Raw genomic sequence first — 21817 nt, 5'->3', positions numbered from 1 at the left:
CGCATTACTTCCCAAGCGGAGCAGGATAATTCCTCAGTCAGGCTTTCCCTCGTTTTGGTCATGCTGACGGGCAACCCTCTGGCCTTCATGTCTGTAGTCGCCTCTTCCACTGTCTGGTACAACCGCGTCCCGTTGTCATAAAACACTCAAAGTTTAGCAGGGTACGTAGTTTGAAATCTAATCTTTTTTTGCTTTAGTACTGGCTTTACTTCAGAGTATTCTTTGCGTTTCTGCAGGACCGCGGGGGGGGGGGGGGGGGGTAATCTTGGTCGAAATATATTAATTTATTGTCGTAAAACACTCTTTCTTACCCCAGGCCCTTTGTAGAATCTGCGCCTTGGTGCTGTACCGCAGGAATTTAATTATTATTGAGCGTGGCTTTCTATCCAGGGTAGGTTTTGGAACGAATGCGCAGTGCGCTCTTTCGATTTCCAGCTTAATAACAGAGGGAAGATCCAGCGCGTTCTGCAGTAACTATTCGACAAACTCCGTTATAGACGAGCTCTCCGCTCCTTTGGGAACGTTGTAGATTCTGATATTTTTCTGCCGTGATCTTCCCTCCAGATCAAGCAGTTTACCTTTTTGGTGATGTATTATTTTTATTGTCTTACTCAGTATCCGTTCCACATTTTGAACGTGATCTTCCACCTTCTCAATGTGAGTATCTGCTACTGCTATTTTTTGATTAACGCTGGCGAGCTTTGCCTTAATATCACGGAGCTACTGCTTTATATCTTTCTGGACCTCCATTATTTCTTTCAGGATTTCGAAGATATTTGTCACTTCGACTGAACGAGGCCCGGTGGCTGCCTTGCTTGCACGCGGTCAGGTCGGAGAGCCGCTCGCTGCACTCCTCTCGGACGCAGGCTCTGCAGTGTCGCTTTTTTAATTTCCATTTCTTCTCCCCATTCTTGCCCCTCTTTTCAGTTCAAATATTTTTGAAAAATATTATATTTGATGGGTTAACGGGGCTTAATATGCGTTTTTCCGGAGGAGCTTGTGACTTAAGCTGCCATTCTCCTGATTAACTCATTCTCATTGTTATTCTTGTCAGACCAGTCATGTATCCTCAGAAACAGAGTCAATGAAGAGCTCGTTGTCGTCACAAGGCATATACACAGAGTACAAATGCCATGAAAATTACCTTTTTGCAGTGGCACAGAACGTGACAAAAATAAAAAGTTAACAAATTACACAGATTATACTGTTTATACATGGGCCAAACAAAACAAATAATGACAGTAGTGCACATTTTAAAAGAGAAAGAAAATACAAACAGGTGGAGTTCACACTTCTGCAGTCAGTTGTAGAAGTGATGGTAGTTAACCCTTGATGTTTGGGATTTCAGGCTGCTGTACCTCCTGCCTGATGGCAGCATCAAGAGGGCATGGTCCAGCCAATCTAGTTTAAATCATCTATCATCTTATACATTGGGGAGGGGAGACCTGCCGCAGACTGGGAGACCGTTTCGCCGAACACCGGCACTCAGTTCTCCAGCAGTGGCGGGATCTCCCTGTGGCCACACACGTCAATTCCACAGACCACTCCCACTCCAATATGTTTGTCCATGGCCTCCTCTACCATCAAGATGAGGCCACATGCAGGTCAATGGAGCAATACCTTATCTCCCACCTAAGTAGCCTCCTACCTGCCGGCATGAACATTCAACTCACAGACCTCTGTTGATACCCCTACCCCCCCACTTACCCCATCCCTATCTATTATTTTAGTCTGGTTCTCTTTCTCTCTCTTTTCCCCCCTCACTATAATCTGCCCCCAGCCCTACCTTTCTTTCTCTTTTATTTCCCATAATTCTCCACCTTCCCCCTAGCCCATTTCCCTCCAGCCTATCACTTCCCAGCTCTCTACTTTATCCCTCCCCCCACTTCTTATCCCCCTCAACCATCCCATGTTACTTCACTCCTGATGAAGGGTTTCGCCCCGAAACGTCGTCACTACGTCCTCCCATAGATGCTGTCTGGCCTGCTGAGTTTTGCCAGCATTTTGTGTTTTTATTTATTTCCAGCATCTGCAGATTCACTCGTGTTATCATCTTAGCACTTTCGCTGTCTGGTTCAAGTGCAACCTGTCCCTCTTGTGCAGGTCTCCTCTGCCCCCAGAAGAGATCCCAGTGGTTCAAGAGTACCCATCCCTACACTAGTTCCTCAGCCACATGCTCATTCAGCCTACTTTCTATCTCTGACTTCGCTTGTGCATGTTATCACTACCCTCAACATTTTGCTTCTTAATTTCTTACCAATTGCTTATACTTATGCTGTAGGACCTCATCCCTTGTATCTGTCCTTTGTATCAACATTTACAACGGCCTTTGGCTGTTCACCTTCCCCTCCACCTTGAGAATTTTCTACAGCCACTCAGAGACATCCTTGATCCTAGCACCTGGGAGGCAACATACACTAGCATTTCTCTTGCAGGCAACAATCTTCTGTCTGTCCACTTCACTTTCACTCTGACTGCATCCTTTCTGAGTCTCAGAGAGAGTGCCCTGACTGCTGATAACCCTGTAAGACCATCACTCTTAGCAATATCCAATGAGAATACACATTAGTGAGGGGAATGGCCACCCCTGAAAAAACATCACCCTCAGCGATATCTAACAAGACTACTTGCTAATGAGGGGAATGTCCACGGGGGAATCCTGCATTTTCTGCCTATTTCCTTTACTATTCCTGCTGGTCATTTATTTTAAGAACCTGTACCTTGAGTGGGACCAGCTCTCAGTCTCAGCTATAAAGCTCTCAGCTTCCCTGATGACCAGCACCAACTCCATTTGTTGAGTCCAGTCTGTTAGGAGCTGCAGCTGAGTGCACTTCCCACAGATGTAGCCACAGAGGTTCCCCCATTTTCCACATCTTGCAGGAGAAGCATTCAATTACCCTAACTACCAGTCAACCTACAATGAATCAAACACAAGGACCAACAGCAAACTAAAACTTACCTGTAGCTCATCACAGTATTTTTTAATTTTAAAGGTCCACCCTTTCACTCAATACCTATACAGCCTCAGCTCCCCATTCTTAAAATGGCCACTCCACTGGATTGTAGCTTTTTATTGACTGCTGGTAATTAGTTAAATTAGCCATTAACTATTAATTAACAAGTAGCAAACTTGCCTCTTAAATTCCTGTAGAGTGAAACTCACAAATAAACTCCAAGACCGACTGCTGTTAAACTTGCTGCTGTTGCTCCAAGTCCCGAGTTCTGAATTTCAGAGTTTGTTATGTGAGCTTGCCTTGGCTGTCATGTGTTAGGCTTTCAAAATGGGGCTACTACTGCTGCTAGTTCTGTCTGTCTGTTTCAAAGGTTTCAAAAGTACATTTAATGTCAGAGGAATGTATACAATATACATCCTGAACTTCTTATTCTTTGCAATCATCCATGAAAACAGAGGAGTGCCCCAAAGAATGAATGACAGTTAAATGTTAGAAACCCAAACCCTCCTAGCTCCCCCCCCACATGCATAAGCAACAGCAAAGCAACAACACCCCCCACCAGCAAAAAAAAAGCATTGGTGCTCCCACTGAGCACTCAAGCGTGCAGCAAAGCATCAAATAAGACACAGACTTGCAGTACCCCAAAGGCTACTTGTTCACCTGGTATTTGACTTACTACAGTCGGCCCTCCTTATCCGCAAATTCAACCAACCGCGAATTGCGAAAACCCGGAAGTGCTCTTCCAGCACTTGTTGTTCGAGCATGTACAGACTTTTTTTTTTCTTGTCATTATTCCCTAAACAATGCAGTATAGCAACTATTTTACATAGCATTTACATTGTATTAGGTTTTATAAGTAATCTAGTGATGATTTAAAGTATACAGGAGGATGTGCGTGGGTTATTGTGGATCGGGATCGAAAAAAATCGTTAAGTTCTCTTACTAAGTAAGTCGGAACAGGTACATCTAGTATTTAGCGTCAGTTAGTCAAACGTTTGTCTTAGTATATAGTATATATTTTACCTTTCTATGCATATAGAACACTTAAGAACGTATGTTTCAGCGCTGGGCTCAGGAATGGAAGTTCCCGAGTTTATTCCAGTGACAGACCGCTCCCAAGTGCGCTCTCCACCGTGCCAGATTGATGTGGAGGATCAAAAACCCAAAACCCAATAATTAAACCATTGAGTTGCTTAGTAATAATTGTAGCTTTCATCGGGGCAGAGCCTTTCTCTCTTTATCCTTTAAAATTGTTCCGATCGTTGACCGATGTAACCAAATGCTCTTCCAATGACCGATGGCCTTTCACCTCTTTCCGATTACTTTATTATTTCCATTTTATTTTCAATCGTGATCGTGATTATTTTCGTGAACAGAAACACTGCGGATTCAGAGTTCTGCCACCAGGTCCTAATGTCCAGTGGTCTGCGACAGGTTAAATAAGGTCTGGGGTCTCGCTGGGTCCTAATGTCCAGTGGTCTGCGACAGGTTAAATAAGGTCTGGGGTTCCGCTGGGTCCTAAGATTCACCACATTGAGACAAGTTGAATAAGGGACTTGAGCAGCTGCGAGGGGTCCCGGAACCAATCCCTTGTGGATAAATAGAGGGCCGACTGTACAGTCATTCTCTCTCCATAATAAGGGGTAAAAGAGGTGTCCCCGTTTCACAGTGAGAGGGGAGACATAACAAATGACTAGCTGATTTATGATGTTAAAAGTCTGTTGCATTGCTTTTTCCAAGCTCTGTGTCCAAAGAACTCGGGTCTCGGGACACACAGCCAACAGCCAGCTCATTGCTTTCCTTCTTCCATCTCCCATGACACACGATTTCCTGCAGAGAGGCACTGACCTCGAGTCTGCCCGCCTCCAGAGCAATGAAATCCTGGAACCCAGAAGGCGCTAATCTTCCAGGCTGCGTTCTTGTGATATCAAATAGCAACCAGTTGTGAGAGTGGGTCCCATTCCCGCAAAGAACTGAAGTCAGCATGTAACTCCAGGTCAGGGTCTTCAAAAGAACACTGAAAGGGAAAAAAAGAGATATCAAAGACAGAAATTGAGCTGTTTCCGAAGATGTAAGCAAAATGTTGACTGAACCAATGTGCCCATGATACTGCTTTACATTCCTCCTGTACCTTTGTGCATGTGACGAGAGACTTGTCTTCCTTGAGATCAGCATAGAGTCATAGAATACTTCAGCAAGGAAACAGGCATTAGTCTGGACCAAACTATTAATCTGCCTATTCCTATCAACTTCCACCCACACCATAGTTCTCCGTACTTCTCTCATCCACGTACATATCTAATTTCTCTTAAATGTTGAAATCGAACCCGCAAGCACCAATTCCACTGGCAGTTTCGTTCCACACTCACCACCCTCTGAATGAAGACGTTCCCCTTTAAACATTTCACCTTTCAATCTTAACCCATCACCTCTAGTTCTAATTCCATCCAATCTCAGGGGGAAAAGCCTGCTTGCATTTATCCTATCTTTACCCCCTCATAATTTTGTATACCTCTGTCAAATCTGCCCTTATTCTTCTACCTTTTAGGGAATAAAGTCCTAACTCTCCTTATCACTTGGGCCCTCAAATCCTGGCAATGTTAATTTTCGCTGCAGACTGTCATTCTTATTGACATCTTCCCTGTAGGTAAACGATCACAGCTGTACACAATACTCCAAATTAGGCCTCACCAATGTCTTGCGCAACTTCAATATAATATCCCAACTCCTGTGCTCAATACTTTGATTTATGAAGGCCAATATGCTAAAAGTTTCAGCTCTACATTTCTGGATCCCACCAGGAGTGCTTTATCCTTGCGGGAAGAGCTCTGCTATGCTCAGTTCCCAGTAGGTCACTTTGAATTGTCCGTGCACTTGCACTTTAGTGTTCACCTGCACTGTTGTTTCTCTGTAACTTTTACAGTTTATTTGGCATTATTATGATTTGATCTGTATAAGAGAAGCTTTTCCCTGTGTGTTGGTACATATGACAACGGATACCAATTCCAGTAAATCTGGTATCACACCGCTGTACTGTTATAAGTGGGACATTGCAGCTGGGTTCAGTTGCAGGCTGAATGTGGTGATCTTGCTGAAGTCTTTGAACTGGATGTGTTCTCCACTGATCTCATGAGACCCTGCTATTGAATGCTGATTTAACATTGTGGTTGTCACATGTTCATGATTTCAATAACAGCAGACAAATAAAATTGATGTGTGTCCTTTTTTCTTAGGATTATGGCATGTGGGAGCGAGGAGATAAAATGAACCAGGGAATAGCGGAGTTGAATGCAAGCTCTGTGGGCATGGCCAAGGTAATGAATATCGCCAGTAAACTGTAGTACAGAATGCATTGGCTAGGCAATTGCAGCTGATATTCAGTGTAGGGAAGTTTAAAGCTAGATATTAAGAATGAAGAGAAATAATCTAAAGTGGTGCAGTTTTACACGGAGTGTAAGAACCTGAAGGTGTAGGACGAGAAGTGTTAGGATGGGAACCAGCTTCTTCCCCCAAGCCATGAGAGCACTGAACTCCCTGCCACTGGCCAGGTCTCATCACGTATGAAGCGCCAGTCATGTTCTTCTGTTTACGTTCTAACTTGTGTCATAAATGCACCTTATTATTTATTAAGTTATTTGTGGTAATATTACTTTGTGTGGTCTGTGCGGATCCCTTGGTCCGGAGGAACATTGTTTCAATTGGTGATGTACATGTGTACAATAATCTTGAACTTTAACTTGACCTTGAATGAGACTTTAAAGGTAACAGGATTTGTTGATAGAACTGTTTATTTTGAATAATGCTTATGAAATCTTTGATTTTATTAATAGAAGAACAGAATGTGAAGGCAACGAACACACGAGGTTCCGCAAGTGCTGGAAGTCTTGAGGAACACTCATAAAGTGCTGGAGGATCTCAGCTATTCAGGCAGTAGCTCTGGGGGGAATAAATAGTCAGCATTTCAGAAGTATCTTCATCTTTATCCTCACAATGTTTCATCCATAACCAGGTGTCCTTCTTGTTGGAAAGTCTAAAATTCTTCTTAGAATATGGAGTAATATTGTCATTAATTTTAAGGGCTTTGACCAGATGGGCTTACTGCCATCAAAAAGTCAGAATGGACATGTCTGAATCAGAATCAGTTTGTTATCACCGGCATATGTCGTGAAATTTGTTAACTTAGCAGCAGAGGTGTAATACAATACATGATAACATAGAAAGAAAATAAATAAATAGATCAATTACAGGAAGTATATATGTGTAATTAAAATTAGTGCAAAAACAGAAATCATAAAAAAGTGAGGTAGTGTTCATGGGTTCAATGTCCATTTAAGAATCAGACGGCAGAGGGAAAGACCTGTTTCTAAATCACTGAGTGTGTGCCTTTAGGCTCCTGTACCTCCTACCTGACGGTAACAATGTCCTGGGTAACGGGGGTCCTAATAATTGTCATCACCTTTGTGAGGCATTGATCATTGAAGATGACTTGGATACTACCCAAGATGGAGCTGACTAATTTTACAATTTTCTGTAGCTTCTTTCGATTCTGTGCAGTAGCCCCCAACCTCCCGCCTATACCAGAAGTTTTTTAGGTGACAAACCAAATCTCCTCAAACTCCTAATGAAATATAGCCACTGTCTTACCTTCTTTATAGCTGCATCAATATGTTGGGACCAGGTTAGATCGTCAGGGATCTTGACCCAGGAACTTGAAATGCTTACTCTCTCCACTTCTGATCCCTCTATGAGGATTGGTATGTGTTCTCTCGTCTGAAATCCACAATCAGCTCGTTGGTGTTACTGATGTTGCTGTGACTGTTGTTACTGATGTTACTGTTGTTGCTGTGACTCCACTCAACTAGCTGGTGTATCTTGCTCCTGTAGGCTCTCTCGTCTCCATCTGAAATTCTAATGATTGAGATGTGCTAATCATTGTACAATGTTCAGTTCTATTCACAACTTTAGGTTCAGATTTGTATTTATTTGTTATCATGCATGCATTGAAACGTACAGTGACCTGTCTTGTTCACATTAACAACCAGCACAACCTAAGGATGTGCTGGAGGCAGGGAAGCCCTCATGTCACTGGACATTCTGGCACCAACATAGCTTGCCTTCAATGCTCAGCAGAACAAAACAGAACATAATAACAGCTAGATAATCCCTGATCCTCCTTCCAATCATGAACAGTCCTCCAGCCCCAGGCCAGTCTTTCAGTCCCCTGTGGACTTGTGGATTTGCAGATATTGGGCCTTCAACTTGCCCAATGGACTTGCAGGTTCAGGGGTCTGGCCACTGGGCCTCAATATTTGGCTGGACTTCGGGCTTCTGTTTTCAATATCGACCCTCATTCTTCATCATTGACTTGTTGAATGAAGACCCCGCCTGTACTCCAGATCCTGAACTCTAAGCCCCAAATACTGGTCTCACCGATTCACCAGTCCTCGTTCCTTTGGTCGTATTGAACTTCAAACCAGGAACCCATCGATGACTTGCTGAGCTGGTGGTTGTGGGGGGTGGCCACCAGCCCTAATTCTTGCTGGTCTGCTGGCCCGACATCAGAACCTTTATGCCCTGTCCTTTGTCACACATCAACGTGGAATGCAAAGAGGAGGTCTCGAGTTTGGCCTGACCTCTAACTCCTCCACAACTCTGTACCTAAACCCTGAGTTCCCTCTCTATCCCCAAAGCCAATCCTACAAACCTGAAAAAGTAACTAAGTCTGAGCCAGTAGCTCAACAGAGATGCAGCTCGGTGACGTCCTTGGGTATGTTGGTTGTTAATGCAAACAACACATTTCACTGTAAGTTTTGCTGTGCCTGTAAGGAGTTTCTACGTTTATCCTGTGGCTGTGTGGGCTTCTTCCGGGAGCTCCAGTTTCCTCCCACTGTGTGAAGACGTACGGTTGGTAGGTTAATTGGTCATTGTAAATTGTTCTGTGATTAGACCAGGATTAAATAAGTGGGTTGCTGGCATCGCTGCCGATTGGGCCGGAAGGACGTTCTGCTAAGTAAATACCTGGGTCCCATCGTGGCATCCTGACAGCTTAATTAGACCGGGAACATGAGTATCATGCTTCCATTAGTAGAGAGTGGAGCTGGGTTTTCTTTGTTGATTCCCCAAAGTCTTTTTTACCACACAAGGCTAAAGTCAGCAGGGTATTGAAACATACACTATTTGCAGCTCCAACAACAAAATAATTTTGCTTGTTTAACTGTCACCCTGTCCAAGTTCAATATTGTGGACCACAAGTCCTGTTTTGTACTCAGTGAGCATAGAATAACACAAGTTAATGTTGCAGTTCACAGCACAGGCATGTTTGTAGGGCAAGTGGGGAGTTAGGGATGGGAAAAAGGTTACAAAGCTTTGTCGTGGCAGTTGGTTGCATGTGACAGCTACAAAAAATTTATGCTTGCTTTGCCTTTCTAAGGAGGAATTTGACCCCAGTGAAATCTGATATAAAGAGTACTCCTCTATAACAAGCCTACCCTGCGGTGCTCAAAAGTATGACAGAGGCCCCATCTCCAACCTGTCTTGGTTCACCAATGTTCCACTGGGGTTAATCCACTGTCACCATTTAAAATACTTATCATGAGATCACTTCAATGTAAACATTTTGGCTCAACAATACTGAACAAAGAAAGATCACCATGAGTTATATTCAGAGTTGCAGATGAAAATGGAGAGCTTAGGAGTAGGATTCGATTTTCCTGTTGTTTTGAGGTTCCTGAGTAAAGAAAAACTGTTAAAATGCTTAGTATGTATAGTTCACTCACTCAGTTAATGTGATGATTTTAGATCTAACTTCTCAGACTTAAGTTGCAGGCTCAAATAATCGATCTCAAAGCACTCAGCGCCACGAGTTACATAAACTAAAGTCGTTTAAAAGAAGTTTGACATGTCTAACTCTAAACCTCTGACTGTTGCTTCAAGAGCAGACAGAGTGTTACAGTGGAGGCACACGTTAACGAACTGTCAGTGATGGGCTTCCATTGAACAAGGTGCATGTCCCCAATCATTTGCACAGAAAGGATATTTAAGAAAATTAAGGAATTGTGTTAATAGCAATTCATTAAAAGATTTGAGATGTATTAAATGCACATCTCTGTTCCTCTTTGTGCTTGAAAATTGTCAAAATTTAATTAAACTTAAAGTTTAATTAAGTTTAATTGTACTCCAGGCTGAGAAAAGCAGACCAGGCTTACCCAGTGATCGTTGAAACGTGATTAATTGAATTCCTGTTGTATGTTCATAGAAGCAAAACATTTACTTCCATGAACTGGGTGGCAAATTCAAGTGAATTTTACTATTTAAACCAGCTGAACCAGTTTGATGTGTTTATACAAATGATCAGCAATGCTTGAATTGGGACAGCCTGGGTAATGGTTGGCTCCCAAGTAGATGGGGCAGGCCTAGCTTGGATGTTTTTGGATCCATTTAATTGTCCTCTGTATTTGCAGGCAGCTCTGGAGGCAATCGATGAGCTGGATTTGTTTGGAGCCTGTGGAGGCCCAAGATCAGTCATCCATGTTCTTCCGGATGAGGTACAACATTGCCAGGTAATCCTGAGGGAATGCTAGGAATTGCCCACTACTATGTGTAGGTCAATTGGTCTATTACTTATACGGAGGTTAGAAATGGTCTTGCATATCAGTTGTACAGACTAATTCACCTTGTACTAAATCTACAGTATATTCAGCAGCACGAGGTAAAGCAGTAACAGAATGCAGAATAAAGTGTGAGAGTACAGAGGCAGTGCAGGTAGACAGCAATGTATAAAATCACAACAAGGTAGATCTGAAGTTGCAAGAACAGGAAAACAGATTATTATCTGAATGGTGGCCGATTAGGAAAAGGAGAGGTGCAACGAGACCTGGGTGTCATTGTACACCAGTCATTGAAGGTGGGCATGCAGGTACAGCAGGCGGTGAAAAAGGCAAATGGTATGTTGGCATTCATAGCAAAAGGATTTGAGTACAGGAGCAGGGAGGTTCTACTGCAGTTGTACAGGGCCTTGGTGAGACCGCACCTAGAGTATTGTGTGCAGTTTTGGTCCCCTATTCTGAGGAAAGACATTCTTGCCATGGAGGGAGTCCAAAGAAGGTTCACCAGATTGATTCCTGGGATGGCAGGACTTTCATATGAAGAAAGACTGGATCGACTAGGCTTATACTCACTGGAATTTAGAAGATTGAGGGGGGATCTTATTGAAACGTATAAAATTCTAAAGGGATTGGACAGGCTAGATGCAGGAAGATTGTTTCCGATGTTGGGGAAGTCCAGAATGAGGGGTCACAGTTTAAGGATAAAGGGGAAGCCTTTTAGGACCGAGATGAGGAAAAACTCATAGGGCCAAATGGCCTACTCCTGCACCTATTTTCTATGTTTCTATGTTTAAGTCAAGAGTCCATCTTATTGTGCAAGGGAACCATTAAATAGTCCAATAACAGCAGTACAGAAACTATTCTTGAGCCTGATTGTACATGCTTCCAGGCTTTGGTATCTTGTAGTGGGAGGGGTCTTTGATTATGTTGGCTGCTTTACTAAGGCAATGAGAAGTGTAGACAGAGGGTAGGATGGTCTCCATGATGTGCCAAGAGCTTTGTCAATGTCTCTGTGATGTGCGTGGCTGTGCTGACAACACTGTGGTTTCATGCACTGTGCAGAGCAGTTGCCACTCCAACCAGTGACGCTTGCCAAATTTCTTCAGCCTCTTGAGGAAGTAAAGGTCCTAGTGAGCTTCCTTGGCTGTGACATCAGGACAGGAGGTTCACTCCTAGGAACTTGGAACTTGTAAAGTTAGAACTGAATTTGGCCACGTAATCGTGTGTGTGTAGGGAGTAGGGTAGGAGGCTGAGAATACAGCTTCATTGGGGACCAGTGTTTAAGATATTTGATGTGGAGGTGTTACCTCCTATTCTTGTTGATTACAGTCTGTTAGTCAGGAAGTCAGGATCCAGTTGCAAAGAGAGGTGATGTGTCTTAAGTCCAGGGATTTGGAGATGAGTTTGCTGGGAATTACAGTACTAAAGGCATGACTAGATTATAAACCATAGGTGGTCCAGAGATGAATATAGGGTTAAGAGATGCCTTCTGCCATAGACCTGTTCCAGGGCAGGCAACTGCAGTGGGTTGAGGTTGTCTGGGAGGCTGGAGTTAAGGCATGCCATGACCAGCGTATCAAAGCACTTTGTGATGGTGGATGTTAGAATTACTGGCTGGTAGCCATTGAGGCACATTACTTTGTTTTTCTTACACTCTAGGAAACTGGTCTTCCTAAAACAGATGGGAATGCAGCGAGAGGTTAAAACTATTTGCAAATACCTGTGCCAACTGATCTGCGGAGGAGCTAATGACGTGGTCTGGGATACAATTTGGACCAGATGTTTTCCATGGGTCATTGATCAGTCCAAGTACATTGGTTTGATTGCATTTAATTGATTTTTTTTCTTCTATTCCAGTCCATTCTTCTTTCTATGCTACCCAGAGCGTCTACATCAAAAGAGATTGATGCTGGGCTGCTTTCAATTATTTCCTACCCTGCCTTTGCTGTGGAAGACATTGATCTGGTGAATGTGACAAAGAATGAAGTCATTACCAAGCTGCAAGTAAGCTCCCGTACATTCAACAACTGTGTTTTCTGCAGCTGATTTCAGTGAGATTCAACCCAAGGAATTGGGAGAATCTTGATTTGGAGACAATTGCATGTTCAAGTTTATTGTTGTCATGGGCATATGAACACAATGTCCTCGGTAAAGGGTGCAGGGTATGAAAGTGAGCTTTTACTGGCAGCAACACTACATTATGAGGACAAATATAAATAAAAATAAACTGAAGATAGCATAAATTTAACATAACTTTTATATGCAAAAAGAAGTAACAACACGTGTAAAATCAAAGAGAGAGAAAAAATATTTAGTCCATTGTTTTTCAGATTGATTCCTCTTGGCAGTGGGGAGAAATTAAGCCTTGACATTTAGGTCTTTAGGTTCCCGTGTCTCCTGTTCAATGACAGCATTGAGAAGAGGGCATGGCCCACATGGTGGGGAGTTCATGATGATGGATGTTGCCTTCCTGAGATACTGACTCTTATATATGTCCTTTCCAATGTCCTCGGTAAAAAATTGGTTAGGAGGATGAAAGCGAGTGTGAGAACAATGCAGCAGTAAACCAGTTGACAGGAAGTGGATAGTAGCACTGTGTCTAGAAATTACAAGGATGACGCAACTGAGAACTATCTGTGTAATTATATCGATTTCTCAAACGTCAATTTCTCGAACTTCCAGTAATTGCCCTCCCCCGTTCACTATTTCCCCCTCTCACCTTTTCTCCTTACCTGCCCATCACCTCCCTCTGGTACCCCTCCCCTTTTTTCTGTGGTCTTCTGTCCTCTCCTATTAGATTCCTCCTTCTCCAGTCCTGTATCTCTTTCACCAATTGACTTCCCAGCCCTTTATTAACCCCTACTACTTTGTACTTCTTCCTCCCTTCCCTCATCTTCTTACCCTGACTTCTGATCTCTTTTCCCAGTCCTGATGAAGGGTTTCTGTGCAAAACGCCGTCTGGTCACTCTTTTCCATAGGTGCTACCTGGCCTGCTGAGTTCCTCAAGCATTTTGTATGTATTATTTTGATTTCCAGCATCTGCAGATTTTCTCTTCTTTATGTATAATTATGCTGATTGTGCCAAATGGATTTTGCAGAAAATAATTTGTTGCAGATAGTTGCAAAGGATGATTGATAAATAAAATGAGTGGTAGAGTAGCAGATGAACTCACTAGGGAAGTGTAAGATTATTCACTCTGGATTCAAGAACAGTAGATTTTTAAAATGAAGAAGAAGCAGCAATGGTTAGAGGTATGACTACCGAAATCAGCAAAGCAAAGAGATAATCCCTAGAGCTATAGGACACGCTGGCGGTTTTAACTCCTGGCAGCTGAAATTGTGAGGGGTAGAAATTATGCTCCAGCATTGCAGAATTCCAGTTAATCCTTTCCAGAGACATCTCATCTCCTCTAATCCACACAGCTATTCACTCCTGTATCACCTTTCATAGAGAGGTAACTTGTTGAGGACAGTCATAAAGAATTGAGGGGATAGACAACAGAAACCATCTTGCAGGCAAACAAAAGGGTTAACAAAAACAAAAAACAAAAAAAAACTCAAGGTTAGATAGCTATTATGTGATGTTCCTTCACACAAAGGGTAGTAGGACTCTTAGCTCGGCCTCCCCCAAAATAATGTGGTAGAGTGTCATTGGAAGGCTTCATCAACTGAAATTGGCTGATTTATGTAGGCAGGAGTATTAATGGACAGACAAGATCAGTAATGGAAATGATGCAGGTCAGGCAGGACATCTGTACCCCTGTACTCGCTGGATGGACTGAGTGTTCACCTGTCACAAATGCTAAAGGAACTCAGCAGGCCAGGCAGCCATCAATCCCAGGGGATCATGGGTTTGTGTCTCTGGTAGACTGTGTCCTCTCTAGGGTGCAAGCTTGGGTGGGAAGGATTGAAGAACTGGCTGTTGCCCATGCAGCGGGTTGCCCCTCTCCACGTCACTCATGTAGTTCAAGGAAAGGGCAAGTGCCGGTACAGCTTGGCACCAGTGTCATCGCAGAGGTTGCCGAAAAGAGGTTGTAAACAACATCAAACTGCCTTAGGGACCAGATTTCTTCCTCGGGATTTACTTCCAAAGCCTTTCCCATGGGTTTTCCTACTCCTAGGTGGGCTGCTGTCCAAGGCTTACGAGCCCCACCTGCCTGAAAAAACTGGTTTTGAGGTGCCGGTGGTCCACCTTTGCCCCTTCCCTTGTCAGTAGAAGCAGTTCTGCCGGGCCTGGTTATATAGGTTATATAGGTCACATGTAAAGGCCAAGAGTTGGACTTGGTTGTCAAAGGCTGTTCGAGACGCACACCATTTGGAGCTTATCCCCACTATCGCCCCCAGCTATGACAACCTTAGGAACCAGGCATCTATGGAGAAGAGTATAGTTGATGTTTGGGGCTGAGACCCTTCATCAGGACTGGAGAGAAAAAACGATGAGTCTGAGTTAGAAGGTGGGGGGAGGGGAGGAAGAAAGACAAGGTGATAGGTGAAACCGGGAGGTGGGGGAGGGGTGAACTAAAGAGTTGGGAAGTTGCTTGGTGAAAGAGATACAGGCATGGAGAAGGGCGAGTCTGACAGGAGAGGACAAAGGCCATGGAAGAAAGAGAAGGGGGAGGAGTACCATAGAGAGGTGATGGGTAGATTAAGGAGATAAGGTGAGGGAAATGTGAATGGGGAATAGTGAAGGGGGAGGGGACATTACCAGACGTTTGAGAAATCAATGTTCATGCCACCAGGTTGGAGGCTACCCTGATGGCATGCAAGGTGCTGCTCCTCCAGCCTGAGTGAGGTCTCATCATCACAGTAGGAGAGGCCATGGACAGACATGTCAGAATGGGAATGGAAACTGGAATTAAAATGGGTGGCCACCGGGAGATCCCGCTGTTTCTGCCAGATGGAGTGTAGATGTTCAGCGAAGCAGTCTCCCAATCCTCTTTTTACAATATTTTTATTCAGAAGAAAAAAAAAACAAGATTTACAGAGTGCAACACATAGATACATCTCAACATAACTTGAGTACATTCATATATTGTGATAAAATTGATCAAAATGTTATAGCATGACACATAAAGGTATACCACTCTGTAATCAAAAATTTAAAGATAGGTCATACATCATAAAAAAAATTACATAAAAAAAGTCAACCCCCTACCAACGAAAAAAGCTGATGGATGATAATGGATAAATTAGAAAAGAAAACATATTCGCTTAAGAGAGGATAAAACTATACATAAAAGTCTGTGCACTGTTAAACTTTATAAATTGGAAAAATAATTTAGGAAAGGTCCCCAGATATCATAAAAAGATTGTTTCGAATTTAAAACTGAGCAGCGGATCTTTTCTAAATTTAAATAAGACATAATATCACGTAGCCATTGAAGATGTGTAGGAGGGTTAGATTCCTTCCATTTAAGCAAGATTGCTCTCCTTGCTAAAAGAGAGGTAAAAACTAAAACCTGTAGGTTAGGAGTATTTAAAGTAATATCTTCATTTGCAATAATACCAAACAAGGCAGTAAGGGGATTTGGGTCAAATTGGACCCTAAAAAGTTGTGAGAAGGTATGGAATACTTGCTGCCAAAACTTTTCAATTTTAGGGCAAAACCAAAACATATGAATTAAAGAGGCAACAGCAGAGTTACATTTATTACCAAGTGGAGAAACATTCGGATAAAAACTGGACAGCTTCTGTTTAGAAATGTAAGCTCTATGAACCACTTTAAATTGTAGAAGAGAAAGATGATTTATTAACCTGTTTAAGAATTTTATTCCATTTATCATCAGAAATCTGACAATTTAGGTCATCCTCCCAAGTTTTTTTTATTTTATCCAGAAAGTCTTGTCTAGATTCAATCAACAAGTTATAGATACCGGTAATAGAACCATTAACAAAAGGTTTTAAATTTAAAAGATCGTCCAGTAAATTTTTATCAGGACCTATAGGAAAAGTAGTTAATTGGAAACGTAAGAAATCTCTAATTTGAAGGTGTCTGTAAAAATGTGTTTTTGGTAGTGCAAATTTATTTGACAATTGGTCAAATGAAGCAAGAGATCCTGAGATAAACAGGTCCCAAAAACACTTAATACCTAGTTCATCCCAATCCTTAAAGACTTTGTCAGTCATGGAAGGATAAAAAAAAATTAAGGAGAATAGGAGATGATAATGAAAAATTCGCTAAACCAAAAAATTTCCTCCCAATCCTCAATGAGTCTCACCGATGTACAAGAGGCCACACCAGGAGCACTGGATACAGCCCCTGGAAGGACTGTACGGGACCCTGAATTGTAGTGAGGAAGGAGGCATAGGGGCAGGTGTAGCACTTGTTCCGCTTGCAAGTGCCAGGAGGAAGATAAGTGGGGAGGGACAAATGGAGAAGGGAGTCACTTTGGCAGTGATCCTGCAGAAAGCGGGTGGGGGAGAAACGGCAAGATGTGCTTGGTGATAGGATCCCGAGTTTCAGTTGCCAAGTTGCGGAAGTTTCAGAGAATTATGTGCAGGATACAGAGGTTTGTTGGGTGGTAGGTGAGGACAAGAGGAACCCTATCCCCGATGGGGTGGCGGGAAGATGGGGTGAGGTCAAACCTGCGTGAAATGGAAGAGATGCGGTTGAGGGTGCATTGATTCTTCCCTTGCTTTGAAGAAGGAGTACATCTCTTTGCTTCTGGAACATAGTCTCATCCTGAGTGCAGGTGTGGCGGAGATGGAGGAATTGAGAGAAGGGGATGACGTTTTTACAAGTAACAGGGTGGGAAAAGGTATAGTCCAGGTAGCTGGAGAGTCAGTGTGTTTATAATAAACATGAGTAGACAAGCTGCTTCCAGAGTTAGAAACAGAGATTGAGAAAGGTGGGGGGGGAGGTATTGGAAATGGACCAGGTAAATTTGATGGCAGAATGGAAATTGGAAATCACTGAAAAGATCTAGAGTGTGTGAAGAGGCACAGATGTAGGTAGGTAGGATCTGAACTGGGAGGGATAAAACGGAGTCGAGGCATGCAGATATGAGTTCAGTGGGGCAGGAACAAGCTGAAACAATGGGTCTACCTGGACAAGCAGGTTTGTGGATCTTGGGTAGGAGGTAGAAACGGGGTGTGGGGTGAGGGAACTATGAGGTTGGTGGCAGTGGATGGGAGATCCAGAGTTAATCAGGCCAGTAAGGGTCTCGATCCAAAATGTCGACTGTACTCTTTTCCATAGTTGCTGCGTTCCTCCAGCATTTTGTGTGTGCTGCTTTGGATTTCCATCATCTGCAGATTTTCTCTTGTTTTTGAGTGTTCCTTCCCTCTCTTGTGACTGCAGGGCTGTCTATGCCCACCTGTAGGGTTGCAACTCACCATGGAAGGAGGAGGAGAAGCCTCTGGTGAGCTGATTACCAATACCCCAGGTGAAAGGCCAAATCATTCAATGGACTGTTTTATTTGTCTGATGTCTGTGGAACTGTGCAAGGCATGTTCTCTGAGGTCAATGAGCACTGGAGCACTACATTTTGTTGATATTATTTAAAAATATTTTATGCAGCAGCCTACCTATTGGACCTTTAGCCTTCATGGATTGTGTCTAACTGGTACTTTTATCTGTGTATTATGAGGCAAAGCTTGCTGGTTAGGTGGGAATTCCCTACAGAACATTTGTATGGGGTGGACACTGTGTCACTACATAACAGATTTATCTCTAATGAAAGCTTCATATTTTGCAGTGGTATGTGGTCTAGCCCATTGTGCTTGCCCTGCCCAAGTTTTCTTAGTGATTGTTTAACTTCTGTTGCACAGGGACGATATGGCTGCTGTCGATTTCTAAGAGATGGATACAAAACTCCAAGAGAGGTTGGTATACAGAGATTATTTAATGTTGCTTATTAATTGATACGTGCATCATTTGACCAAATGGGAAATCTACAAAAATCAATGAGTCAGATCCTAGTGAAGATAGCTAGTAGTTCGAGGCAGTGATACTGCTTGGCTCCAATGAATGTAGTTTGTGTTTCAGAATTCTGCGTTTGAGCGCTGTAGCATGTGCATACGGAAAGCTGTTGCAGTCACTTTTTCATTTATTAATTTTTCAAGAGTTATGCAAGGAAGTACAGTGGATTCTGGTTAATTGGGACACATTGGGACCAGTACATTTTGGCCCAATTAAGCGTTTGCCCCGGTTAGCCGAGGTTTCATGGAAATAATTAAAAGGTAAAAAAAGGAAGTTACCATTTAACGGAGTAACATATTTTGTATTTAAATGAAAACAGAATAAATTAGAACACTGTCAGTACTACTACAGGACTGTAAAGCTGTGTATTTGTTCCTAATGGTTATCAATGGAGGAATTCATCCAGTGTACACTGATGTAAATGAACAAAATCAGTGCAGACATCTAGCATAGATAATGGACTGTCTTCACACCATCCTTTCCTCCAAATCTTCGTTTTCATTGTAACATTTAAGGTGATCGCTAATACCTTCAAATTCTTCGTAGTTCCTTTCTTGTTAGAGCAATGAAATCATTTCATTTTCACTCCTGGCCATTTCTGGTATCACCAAACCTGAATTCTCGAAACTGCAGTGAGCAAAACAGTTCTGAGTTGTCTTACTGTTTATTTCTCACCAACCATCAGTGACAAAAATCACTACTTTTACAACACAAACACATTCAACTGACCCTTGTTAAAAACTGTTGGCTTTAAGCATGGTGTAGTGTCTAACGGCCACACAAGTGCCTGTGACTGATGACAGTTAGAAACTGTTTGGTGACCGCCTCCATCCCCAATTACATGGCATAGGTCCCAAACACACAAAGGGAATCCTGTCTATTTTGTTGATTAGTTCTTGTTCTTTAAGAGTTGGCTGCCCCGATTAACTAAAGGCCCAATTATCCAGAATCCACTGTTTTTATTATTTGTTTTGCCTAGTTGGCCATGAGGAAGTAAGGGTGAGCCACTGCAGTCCTTCTGATAAAGTTACTTTCCCAGAGCCAAAGGGGTGGGAGTTCATCCTGAGATGATGAAAGAATGGCTTTATACTTCCGGGTCATTTGATGAACAACATGGAGGGTTAACTGTAGGTGGTGGTGTTCTCTTTCACCTGCTGCCTTTGTTGTGTTGGTGATAGAGATCACAGATTTGAAAGGTGCAGTTGAGTAATGAGTCCATTCAGTGGTTGGTGCTGAAGGCAGTATGTACCCGTGGTGGACGGAATGGATGTTTTGTGTATTGGACGCAGTGCCAATCAGGTGGGGTGCTCTGTCTTGGGTAATTTAGAATTTATTCCAGACAAACGGCTGAGATTAGCACTTCATACCTGACCCTTCAGCTTCATGCTGTGTATCCATTGTGCTCAGTCTGTTTGACACAATTACTGACCTTCACAAGAGAGATAAGTATTGCTAACTGCTTTGATGTTTTTTGTAACAAATTAAAATTACAATTTCCTGTTAATTTCCACTTTTAACTTGGTTTTATGTGATGTTGTTTTTATTTTTAAGTCTATTACTTAAACAGTATTTTAGAAGCATTTAGAATTGATGGACAATGTGTTTGACAGCTCAAGTTGTGAGTGGTAATTGGGCACTCCGTGGGTGAGGCCCTTGTATGTGCTCTCTGCAGCCTCACTCCCACCATGGACCACACAGCTTTTGAAACCTTTTGGTGGTGATACTGGGAGCTTATCTGAAACCATATGAAGGCAAGTGTGGTAGTGAAATGTGTATGATCTGTGGGCTGGGTCCATCACAATGTGCAATTCATGCTCTTCGCTGAAGCTCCTTCACTTAACATTTTGTAACCATCCATAGATGCTGCCTTCAAATTTCAGCATATAGGTTCAACACAGCCACGTGAGGTGTAGACTTTTTATGAATCCTCTCAAGGGAGTCAGTCAGAGAACAATGCAATACAATGCAGGCCACAAATTTATGCCAACCACGGTGCCCACCCAGCTCATTCCTATTTCCTGTATTCAATCTTTATCCCTCCAAGGTCTACCCCTTCATGTCCATCCAAGTGCTTCATAGTTGATACTATTGTACCTGCAGACAATTCAATACACCCACTCCCTCTGGCAGACAATTCAATACACCCACTCCCTCTGGCAGACAATTCAATACACCCACTCCCTCTGGCAGACCATTCAATACACCCACTCCCTCTGGCAGACCATTCAATACACCCACTCCCTCTGGCAGACCATTCAATATACTCACTCCCTCTGGCAGACCATTCAATACACCCACTCCCTCTGACAGATCATTCAATATACTCACACCCTCTGGCAGACCATTCAATATACTCACTCCCTCTGGCAGACCATTCAATACATCCACTCCCTCTGACAGATCATTCAATACACTCACTTCCTCTGGAAAATCGTGCGATATACTCACTCCCTCTGGCAGATCATTCAATACACCCACTCCCTCTGGCAGATCATTCAATGTACTCGCTTCCTCTGGCAGATCATTCAATACACTCACTCCCTCTGGCAGACCATTCAATATACTCGCTTCCTCTGGCAGATCACTCAATATACTCACTTCCTCTGGCAGATCATTCAATTGACTCACTCCCTCTGGCAGATCATTCGATATACTCACTCCCTCTGGCAGATCATTCGATATACTCACTCCCTCTGGCAGACCATTCAATATACTCGCTTCCTCTGGCAGATCACTCAATATACTCACTTCCTCTGGCAGATCATTCGATATACTCACTCCCTCTGGCAGATCATTCGATATACTCACTCCCTCTGGCAGATCATTCGATATACTCACTCCCTCTGGCAGACCATTCGATATACTCACTCCCTCTGGCAGACCATTCAATACACCCACTCCCTCTGACAGATCATTCAATGTACTCGCTTCCTCTGGCAGATCATTCAATATACTCACTTCCTCTGGCAGATCATTCAATATACTCACTCCCTCTGGCAAATCATGCGATATACTCACACCCTCTGGCAGATCATTCGATATACTCACTCCCTCTGGCAGATCATTCGATATACTCACTCCCTCTTGCAGACCATTCAATACACCCACTCCCTCTGACAGATCACTCAATATACTCACTCCCTCTGACAGATCACTCAATACACCCACTCCTTCTGGCAGATCATTCAATTCACCCACTCCCTCTAGCAGATCATTCGATATACTCACTCCCTGTGGCAGATCATTTGATATACTCACTCCCTCTGGCAGACCATTCAATACACCAACTTCCTCTGGCAGATCATTCGATATACTCACTGTCCAGTGCATGAAAAAGT

At 43.0% G+C, this 21817-nt stretch overlaps 1 protein-coding gene across 3 annotated transcripts in view; it reads left to right on the top strand.

Annotated features, from left to right (window-relative positions):
- LOC140728033 (phosphorylase b kinase regulatory subunit alpha, liver isoform-like) overlaps nucleotides 1-21817 on the top strand; it is a 153280-nt gene that overhangs the window by 32573 nt on the left and 98890 nt on the right. For all 3 annotated transcript variants that reach the window (XM_073046147.1, XM_073046148.1, XM_073046146.1), the window contains exons 7-10: nucleotides 6188-6268; nucleotides 10415-10513; nucleotides 12416-12562; nucleotides 18329-18382. In XM_073046147.1, the coding sequence (XP_072902248.1) occupies nucleotides 6188-6268; nucleotides 10415-10513; nucleotides 12416-12562; nucleotides 18329-18382 (381 nt within the window). The remainder of the gene's footprint in view (nucleotides 1-6187; nucleotides 6269-10414; nucleotides 10514-12415; nucleotides 12563-18328; nucleotides 18383-21817) is intronic.

Source organism: Hemitrygon akajei, chromosome 5 (assembly GCF_048418815.1).
Source record: "Hemitrygon akajei chromosome 5, sHemAka1.3, whole genome shotgun sequence".
Taxonomy (NCBI): domain Eukaryota; kingdom Metazoa; phylum Chordata; class Chondrichthyes; order Myliobatiformes; family Dasyatidae; genus Hemitrygon; species Hemitrygon akajei.
Note: the sequence above shows the minus strand (reverse complement) of the source record. Positions and strands in the feature narration are given on the sequence as shown.